This window comes from Watersipora subatra, chromosome 10, assembly GCF_963576615.1.
Source record: "Watersipora subatra chromosome 10, tzWatSuba1.1, whole genome shotgun sequence".
Taxonomy (NCBI): domain Eukaryota; kingdom Metazoa; phylum Bryozoa; class Gymnolaemata; order Cheilostomatida; family Watersiporidae; genus Watersipora; species Watersipora subatra.
Genome location: NC_088717.1, coordinates 34450946 through 34461019, shown reverse-complemented (window position 1 = coordinate 34461019; position 10074 = coordinate 34450946). Strand labels below are relative to the sequence as shown.

General features: G+C 37.0%; 1 protein-coding gene across 1 annotated transcript in view; it reads right to left on the bottom strand.

The window, feature by feature from the left end:
- Positions 1–711: 711 nt before the first annotated feature.
- Positions 712–10074, bottom strand: part of LOC137405737 (tyrosine-protein kinase RYK-like) — a 41608-nt gene continuing 32245 nt past the window's right edge. The window contains exons 11-13 of the mRNA XM_068092110.1: positions 8347–8456; positions 5482–5641; positions 712–2207 (exon numbers count right to left, since the gene is read on the bottom strand). Of these exons, the coding sequence (XP_067948211.1) occupies positions 1959–2207; positions 5482–5641; positions 8347–8456 (519 nt within the window). The 3' untranslated portion in view covers positions 712–1958. The remainder of the gene's footprint in view (positions 2208–5481; positions 5642–8346; positions 8457–10074) is intronic.

Below are 10074 nucleotides of genomic sequence, written 5' to 3'. Positions count from 1 at the left end.
TACCTGCAAGCTAAATGAATCTTTCAGCGGTGTGCTAGCTCACCCTTCTACTGATATCATGGGTTCATCAATCCATCAAATGTAACAGCCCTCATCTAATGCTACAACAACCCAGCCATGCAGTTTTACTGTTCAGAAACGATGCAATAGACTGAGCAGAATAAATTGTCAGTACTACATATGCTAAAGCTCCCTCACTCTCATATGCGTCATTTTGGCGCAATTCTGAGAATGGCTCTGGTTGAGACTGCAATCATTCATATTCTTCAGAGCCACTGCAGGCACTTATTTATATATCTACACTGCATCTTCAAATATTGATTATCTTGGGTTTACAACCTTTTAAGATTTTACAAATTTAAATTAATTATTGACAATACGATATTGCCATTCAGTGATGTAAGAGTTGCGATTTTAATTTGTGATGCTTGCAATTGGCGCCAAAATTCAGTGCTAATTAGTAGGTGGTTGAAAGCACAACTCCCATATTACCTGTGCCATCTTAATTACACATCTTATTTCATTATAACATTCAATGCGTTTTGCCCAGCTTTGTCAATTCATCTCCCAGTTTAATGCAAGTGTCCATGAGTTTCTGAGTAAAACCAAGACTAGGTCTAACTTAGGTAGGAGAATGATGTAATGCGCACTGACAATGTTGAATAATGCTGTAGGTTACCTGATTATCACAAGACCAAAAACAGATCATGGTAAGTATTTTTTCTCATTTCAATAACAAGCAAAATAAGGTGGAAAAATAAATAAATTTATACATGCCAAACAAAAGCATTATCGATGTTCTTATACAAATATATGAACATATCAAAAACTATTAACAAACAAAATAAAACCAAATGATTTATCTATATAAAACAATACATAAAAAAGAAAAATTGGCCAGTAGCATGAAAAATAGTTCATGTGATGAACATGCTGCAGTTTATCACATAGAGTAGGATACAGAACGGTTAAAACATTAAAGCAGAACCTCAGGCTAGATAAACTAATAGAAAGCAGCTATTATTTAGATCTATGTTAGGAATCAATCTATTGCAATTTATTAATAAATAATATTATAATAAAACCTCACCAAAACTGCTCAAGCCATATTTAAAGGTTTGGCATACTAGAGATAACATATATATCAACAACAGCAATGCAACAGGCAGTTTCCTAGGTTACCTTTGAGATCTCCAAATCAAAATATCTCAAGGATGAAGAGCCAAAGATTATATAATCTCTCAAAAGACTGTTGTACTACGCTTAAATTCACCAACCACAAAACTAGCTGACGACATATACTTGATCAGCATTCATAAAATATGGTATTAAACATTACATATGATTGGACGTTAATAATATCGTACATTATTCCAGTCCCTGGAAACCGGGTAATAATTTGTTTACGAGTGATTTTTTTAGCGCGACCTTTAATTTGAAATCTGCTACACATAATTTGTGATACAAAATTGGCAAACAAAGCATCTTTTTAGTGGAGTGACTTGTGATTTGAATAAAAACAGTTAGGTTCTCAAATTCTTGACTATCCTGGCATGAAGCAATGGTGAGGACGGACAGAGAGCGACAGGTTATCAATGGCAAAGGTAGCCGAGGTTGAATAATAATTAGCATGCAAATAATGAAATGCTGAAAGAACACTTCAAATGTGCAGATTTGTTACAAAAGACCGGCCGACTACAAAGCCTTCCTTCCTGATATTGCATCAATGAAATCAAGGGAAAGCTCACACCATCCTATAATCCGTATTTACAACCCAAACTTTTCTGAAATCATCTAAGTAATATGTGGTCCACAGAACTCATGCTACAAGCGCGATGCTTTCAAATTTAACAATCAACCAGGCGATAGATAAAACAACGCTTTGCGGTTTTGAAGAATTGATGGAGTTTAAAACAGTGATTGTACAGCACGAATTTGATAGAAAGATTGGGAGGGCATCAAACAAAAGCACTAAGAGTCGTGTAGAACTCTTGGAGGCAGGCTAAGATCTGAGGAAGACTCGGTCTGTCGCAGGAGTGCACTGCCCAGCAGTAGGCCATGACTGCGAAGAGTTCATCGGGGCAGTTAACGGGCTGGAGCAGTCGACAGCCTGAGTAGAGGTAACTCGACATGTCAGACGGATCGACATCACTGTATGGCTGCTGCCCAAGGGTTATGAGCTCCCAGAGAAGAACCCCGAATGACCACTGCAATAAATGAGGTAGAACTGAGAAGCGGTGATGTTTAGCCCAGAGGTTAGAATCGTGACATGGCTGACCAGAGAGAGAGAGAACACAACTCTCACTGCACCATGCAACACGACAACAATCTCTCTGGAATGCTATTAGACAGACGAGTCCTCTGGTTTGTTGCTAATGAGTAGCACTATGTGAGAGTTCTAAGACGATGATACTATGAGATAAAATAGAGGATATTGTTGGATATATAGTCACTAATATACAACTAAATCTAAAATATAGCTAAAAGTCGTGACATTATGCAAATATAATATATTATATACAGTGAAACTCGGATAACTCGCCCTCGCATAGCTCGAACACATGGTTAACTCGAACGGTTTTGTTTCGTCCGTTCCCACGCAATGATATGCTTTAGATAACTGAAGAGTAACTCCGTTAACTCGAACAGTTTTTTGCCCAACGGCTACCGAGACGGTTGCTATCGCTTTAGAATATCACTTTATTCCAAGCCGTAGAGATAAACATAAACTTTTAGTAGTTCTTAGGCAGTATTATTACCACTATCGGCAAAATATTTTCGTTAACGACTTTTCTAAAGGTTTACAAAAATCAAATTTTACCAAACATCTGCTTTGGGATATCCCTTTGAAAGCAAGGAGAAGCACCTCGCTTCTCCTTGCTTTCAAAGGGATATCTTAACCTTCGGATAAGCTTGAAGCAAAATCAGTTTTTGTTAAATCGCTCAAAAGAAAAATATGTCTTTTTTCTGACCGTTTCAACCGTGATCAAGTTTTGCCTATTTTAATCTAAAAATGTCCTGGCAGTCACATGCCCTAAAACAAACAAACAAATCTCAAGTAATAAAAAAATATTCGTACTTTCTGATAAAAATTGTTAAAACATTACATGAGAGGCCCCTTAACTTGCAACAAGCAATCTATGCTTTTGATTTATATATAGTTTGTATGTGTACTGATAAATACATGCACTTGTGACAGTGGTCTCATAACTTGAACGCTCTGATAACTCGAACACTTTCTTTCAGTCCCGTGAAGTTCGAGTTAGCCGCATTTCACTGTATATCTATATACATATATATATATTTCTCAAAGTTTGTCCATCTGTTTGGATATTTTTCTGTCAGCCTATCCAGCTATAGCTATAAAAATCTTGGGTATTAAAATTCGCATTCTGCTGAACTCGAACTCCCAAAGATTGCATCTGCAGGTTAGCACTCCGAATCTCTATCCATTAGACCACAGAGGTCCTTAACATTCTTCGCTTTTACTATATACTTTATACACCCATTTCGATCGCACTCGTTAGTAGCCTGTCTTGACAAACTGTTGTTTTTGCGGAGTTGTCCCCTGTCAAGCGGGCGAGCAACAACAGCTTGTCACAAGACTTACTGCACTTGATGCAACAGCTGCACTTATAGAGAGTTGTTCTGTTTCGTTCTCTTGCGATGTTATGTTGGTCGCTCCATTGGTAATCATAAAGGATTTCGCGCAAAAATTTATGTAGAAAAAAATAAAATTACAACGTTTAACCAAAGACCAGTCTCTGTGGTAAACTTTAGTAAAACTTGAGAGTAAAATAAATTGAAAATAAAATCAATAAGAAGAAATAAAACTGACTGATACGAAAATAGAAATAAAACTGACTGAGCGCAAAAATAACGACAAGTTTAGTCACTGTTGTTGCCTAAGTTCTCAAGTTCTACTAAAGTTTACTGCAGAGATGGGTCGCTAGTTAACCGTTCTTATCTTAATTTTTCTAAATATATTTTTGCGCGAACTCCGTTATGATAACCAATGGAGCGACCGACATAACATCGCAGCCAAGCCGCGTGGACGGAAGAGAACAACTCCCTATAAGAACAGACGATGCATCAGGTGCAGTACGTCTTGTGACAAGCTGTTGTTGCTCGCCCGCTCGACGGGGGACAACTCTGCAAAAACAACAGTTTGTCAAGACAGGCTAACTCGCTAGATGTCATGACAATCGAATGTCTATTAACTCTATAAAACGCCATGCTTTTTCGGCTTTTCGTGAACCTCTATTTCCGGTTCAATTGAAAAATTGGTGAAAGCCTTTCATGCAGACAATTGTATTATCTCGAGTATGAACAACCTCGACATTATCTCTCCATTCGGTCAGACAAAACAGTCCGATATCTCATTTTTACATTTGCACCGGCATCAAGAGGTACCAGTATCGAGAGGTACCAGTATTGTAATATTCAAAGATTTGGTAGATAGCTTTTGCTGGAACAGTAACGTTTTTTTATACACACGCACGCACGCACACACACGTTTATGCAAGAACTGTTATTATTAATTCAACCTATTCAGGATTTTTATTTTGTTTTCTCAATTCGTATAAATTGTATCATTACCAAATCATCTCTTATTGTAATCGTAGCAAAACAGACTTAATATAGCTATTACTTGCTAATTATTTCACATTTAAACACTTTTATAACTGTTTTATTTTGTTTCCTCATTTATTTCAACTACACAAAACATTTTTCTCATAATATGAAGTTTGAAAGTTAGAATGGTAACTGTTGTTATATGTCAAATAAAAATAAATGCTTAGTGCAAAGGCTTTTATTACCCAGACAACACCGGGCATTCATCTAGTGTATATAAATATATATATATTTATAAAACTAGCACATCAAATGTGAGCATCAAAAACCAGCAATGATTAACACAAATGAGTTGCAAAAGAGCGTGCTATTGCGAACAGCTCAGGTAACCAGGGTGATGGGTCAACATGGTTGAAATGTATGAAGACTTTTATTTTTGTTTACCATAAGATCCTGTTGAGATACACTTAAAAGGAAATGACTCTTTCCAAAAGACTTGTGAATGAGTGTTGTATAGCGCTTGTTAATTTTGTAAATTACATAATAATTGGTTAACTGAAAAGGCTGGGGATTTTGGGTTGATAGTTTTAACTTGTTTCTTTTCACTTCAACACAGAACTGTTATTTGTGTTAATTTCTAATAAATTTATGTACATAAAATGATATGTAGAAATTGGAAAGCATCCTTAAATCTTCAGAGCTTCATCTTCAATCCACTTCTTCTCTTTGACACTCTGTGAACCTAATGGCTGACAGGCTTTGGGTGCATTCAGACCATTTTCCGTCATGCAATGCATGATTAGTGACCTTGAATGCTTTATTTAACAACAATGCATGCTACTTTCATAGAGACACATCAGAGTGCTAGCATAACTCTATGACTCATAGACATAGATTGACACTTACTATGTCAGTCTCGTACATATATTTGCCATCAGTGAGTGTCTCAAAGGCCATCCACTTGACAGGTATGAGCTCCCCATCATGTAGGTGTACATAGTCATCAGGGAAAAGATCACGACTGAGGGCATTGTCTGTGACTTTGACATTGAACTCTTCGTCGACACTGCGGAAAATAAAAACTACTTATGCTCAAACGATGGATATCTTTCGCTTTCACATCGATACACAAGATAATTGGCTTTCGATGAGACATACAGTATAATTGGCTTTCATTACAACAAATGAAATGACAGGATTTTATTCTAACTGACTATCTCCTTGCTTAGAGCTGTTGAAACAAATAAAAAAAGAGTGCGGAATTTTAACAATGTGCCAAGTTGAAGCATGGCACCTGTAGCCTGAGAAACTTTAACTGAACACACCTGAGAAGATAGCCTTAGGGTTACAATCACTTTCTAATAAGGAACAGCCTGGTCAGTGATTTGGTAAATTTTGATACAGTAATACTTCAACATACGAGTGCTTCAACTTACGAGTGCTTCAACTTACGAGTGCTTCAACATACGAGTGCTCCAACATACGAGTGCTCCAACGTACGAGTGCTTCAACTTACGAGTGCTCCAACATACGAGTGCTCCAACATACGAGTGCTCCAACGTACGAGTGCTCCAACTTACGAGTGCTTCAACTTACGAGAAACTTGAGATACGAGCCAGCTTTTAAGCAAGTTTTAGCACTAACATACGAGCCATGTTTGAGATACCAGCAGTTGAGTCAGTTGCCAAGTATGTCGGAGGTGTTTTATGAGAACAGCATCACTCTGTATTTTTCAACTGCTCAGGTTATACTTTTGTACCGTGTTTTTTTGCACGATTCTCAGAGCAGAATTATGTGAATTAAAAGTACTGTGCGGAGACAAAAAGTTTGCCAGTTAAAAGAAAGATAATGCAAAAAAAAGTAAATGATAACACTTGATAATAAACGGAAAACTATTGAAAAATATGTGAAATGTGTATGCGTGATTGAGCTAGCTCAGCAATATGAAAGAAATTCATCCACAATTATCAAACAGAAGGATTAGTATATATTCAGGGCATTTAGCTTGCAAAAGGACTAACCATAGTTTCTAAACGGCGCAGCGACCTTCACGACCGCTGATAGAGAGACTGCTCAGGCATTGGATAAAAGACAATGCTATGTGAAAAGGCCGGTGCTATCTATCAAGACTATAAAAAATAGACATTCAGACAAGTTGGCCGTGCATTAACCCTTTGTGACGACACCTGTGTTCGTCCTTTTCGCAACGTGTTGAAAGGGCGACAAAGGCAAACGTCCTTAGATAGGTTTCTCTTAAAACGGCTAGCTGGTTGTGAGAGCGAAACAAAGGAAAAATTAGCTAACTAGCAAGAAACTTAAAACTATGAACGCCGAAATATTTTTAATTACATTAAGTTGAAAATGAAAGTTTGCTTCTAGGTTTGCTTCTAAGTTTGTCTTTTAAGACTTTGATAAAATCCAAACTTATCAAAGTCAACTGTAGCAATGAAAGATGACTTATCTCTCCCTCCCTGGCAAATGCTAGCGTTAGCTGCTATTGTATGTATTTAATATTACATTTTAATTAATCACATTTCTTGCATTATTTTTTATTTGTTGCTTTTTAAAAGCATCTGGTAAGTTATGACAATAACCAACATGTTCTTTCTGTTACAATATCTTGTTTTGCGTGTTTTATTTGCATTTTTTAGAGTATAAAAACGAATCAATATATATTTAGTTGTTCTAAATATAAATTAATTGCACCAACATGCGAGTAAATTGACATACAAGCTCAGTTCCAAGACGCATTAAGCTCGTAAGTCGAAGTATGACTGTACAAGGCTGCTGCATGTTTCAGTGTCTATTTACAAGTATCTCAAGGTGGAGAATGGTGACGCAGTGTACAGAGTAAGAACAAGAATTGGCATATTACCGGAGAAAGATTGTTCAGAGGAAATACATCAGGAGAGCTAAATCCTAACAAGATTTATTTGTAAACTGCCTGACAGACTATTGAACTGCGTGTCCCAGTTACAGGCTCAGCTTGTAACTGGGAGAAATCTGCTTTCTTACACAGCCTAGTGCACAGGCTAACGGACTAATGCACAGGCTAATGGGCTCGACAGTGACGAAAATGGAACATAATTTCTGATGTGAAAGTTGAAGATGTAGTTTATCATTTTAGATATGGAATGCACCCTCGGGATACGATTTTAATTTGTTCCAATGTTGGCATTGTATGACGAAAAATTTTAATGCTGAAATGTTGAGAGAAATTCTGACAACCTGCATACCATAGTTTTTACTTCGTCAAATCTTCTGATCACTTCAGAGGTTGGCTGACTTTCTAATAGTCAAACCAAGGGTAGCTAATGCGCGCTGCAAATAACCACCAGAATCTTTCCAATCCAGTTTTAGACATTTCATCTGACTCAATCAGACGATGTCTTCCAACTCAATCAGACGATGTGTCATCTGGCTCAACCAGACAATGTGTCATCTGGCTCAACCAGACAATGTGTCATCTGGCTCAACCAGACAATGTGTCATCTGGCTCAACCAGACAGTGTGTCATCTGGCTCAACCAGAAAATGAGTCATCTGCTTCAACCAGAACATGTGTCATCCGGGTCAACTGGACAATGTGTCATCTGGCTCAACCAGATATTGTGTCATCTGGCTCAACCAGACACTGCCAGTAGTTTCCAAAGTTCACCTTTTTCACATAACAGGTTTTCTGGTAAAAACTGCATAAGCATGTGAAAAGAAAAGGCAGACAGATATCACTTTCTTATATACAGTATAACGTTAGAAAAAGAGACTGACATACCAACAGTTTCTAGTAGCTATATCTTTATGTATTAGATGCTTCCTGTGCAAGTAATGCAGACCTTTTACTACCTGCATCGCCATGGACACCAGCTGCTGTGTGTTCAGCACCTATAACATCAAAGACAAGAACGTAGAGAGCAAAATTACCATAAAAACTCTATTTGAGCACCACCTTTATTTGAATGCCGCCTCTAATAGAATGGCACTATAGGGGAAGGGTTGAAATACATAGCGCCATCCTTTAATTGGAGCCCCACCTCCATTACACCGCCACTTCGACATTCATTATGCTTGATCTTTACGAACCCATAATACAAAGTGACCGGTAGAAAATTGTCCACAAAATAGTACTAATAATGATTCAGTTACATCAACAACAATATTTTGTTGAGGTTTAGTGATTGCCATAATTTTATGATGGCGTGTTCGAGAAAATCGATCATCACAATCTTCAGAACTACACTCTTAAATAAAAGTCAATACTGTTTAAATCTGGTCAATAGTCTTCGGATTCGTCCATAATGTGGTTTACAGCCCGATATGAAGACTTTGAATGCAAAGCTAGCAAAGTAATAACTGTATCCGTCTAATATGCTTTACTCAAAAGTAGTTCCTTGTTCAACTTCGTCTGATACTTTGATGCATATGAAAAACCTTTTCGCAGAAATGTTGAGACCGGCAGCATTACTGTCACTCTTCCCGAAGGAAAGTGTAAAATATGGGCAACATTATATTGCTTCAAACGTAAATGGGTTAAATTTAGCTTCCCAAAATTCTGACCGACTAGTTAAAAAACACAGCGCAACCCTATATTTAAACGCCACCTCTTAGATAACACCACCATAAGAGAAGTGGTAAAAATACTATCAAATAGAGGTTTTACGGTATTACCTTTGCAGTCTGCAATAGAAAGTATGAAAGCTATGATGAGAGTTACAGACTGAGAGAGGTTGATAACTCTTTGATGACTGAAGCAAAAAAAGGCAAGAGACTTGATGGTGGCCAAAGTCAAAATGTGGTGTGAATTCATTTCAAAACTGAACCCCTTTAAAAGTTGGGAAAACTGCCACTTCTCTATATTTTATATACTAGCTGTGCTACCCAGTGTTGCCTAAATAATAAAAAGATCTTTGGTCAGAAAATTGATTTGTATTTAACATATAACAACATTTGCGACTATACCTTTCAAACTGTATATCCTGAGAAAAGTGTTTTGTGTAATTGAAATAAATTAAGAAAGAAAATGAAAACAACTGTAAATGTTTGCAAACTTTGTCAAACAACTTCATGTCATGAAGAAAATGTTTCGTGCAGGTCAAACAAATTAAAAAAAACTATAAAAAGGTTTGGACGTAAATGTGAAATAATTAGCAAGTAATAGCTAAATTAGGTCTGTTTTGCTACGATTACAATAAACGATCATTCGGTAATGATACAATTAATACGAACTGAGAAAACAAAATAAACATCCTGAATATGTTGAATTAATAATACCAACTTTTGCATAAAAGTGTGTGTGTATTCAAAGATTACCGTTCCATCAGGAGCTATCCATCAAAACTTTGAATACAACGATACTGGTACCTCTCGATACTGGCCCAAATGTAAAAATGAAATATGCTACTGTCTTTGTCGGACCAAACGGAGAGATAATGTCGAGGCTTTCCCATAGAGACGATATAATCGTCTGCGTGAGAAGAATCGGTCTTAACCACAGATAGAGTAA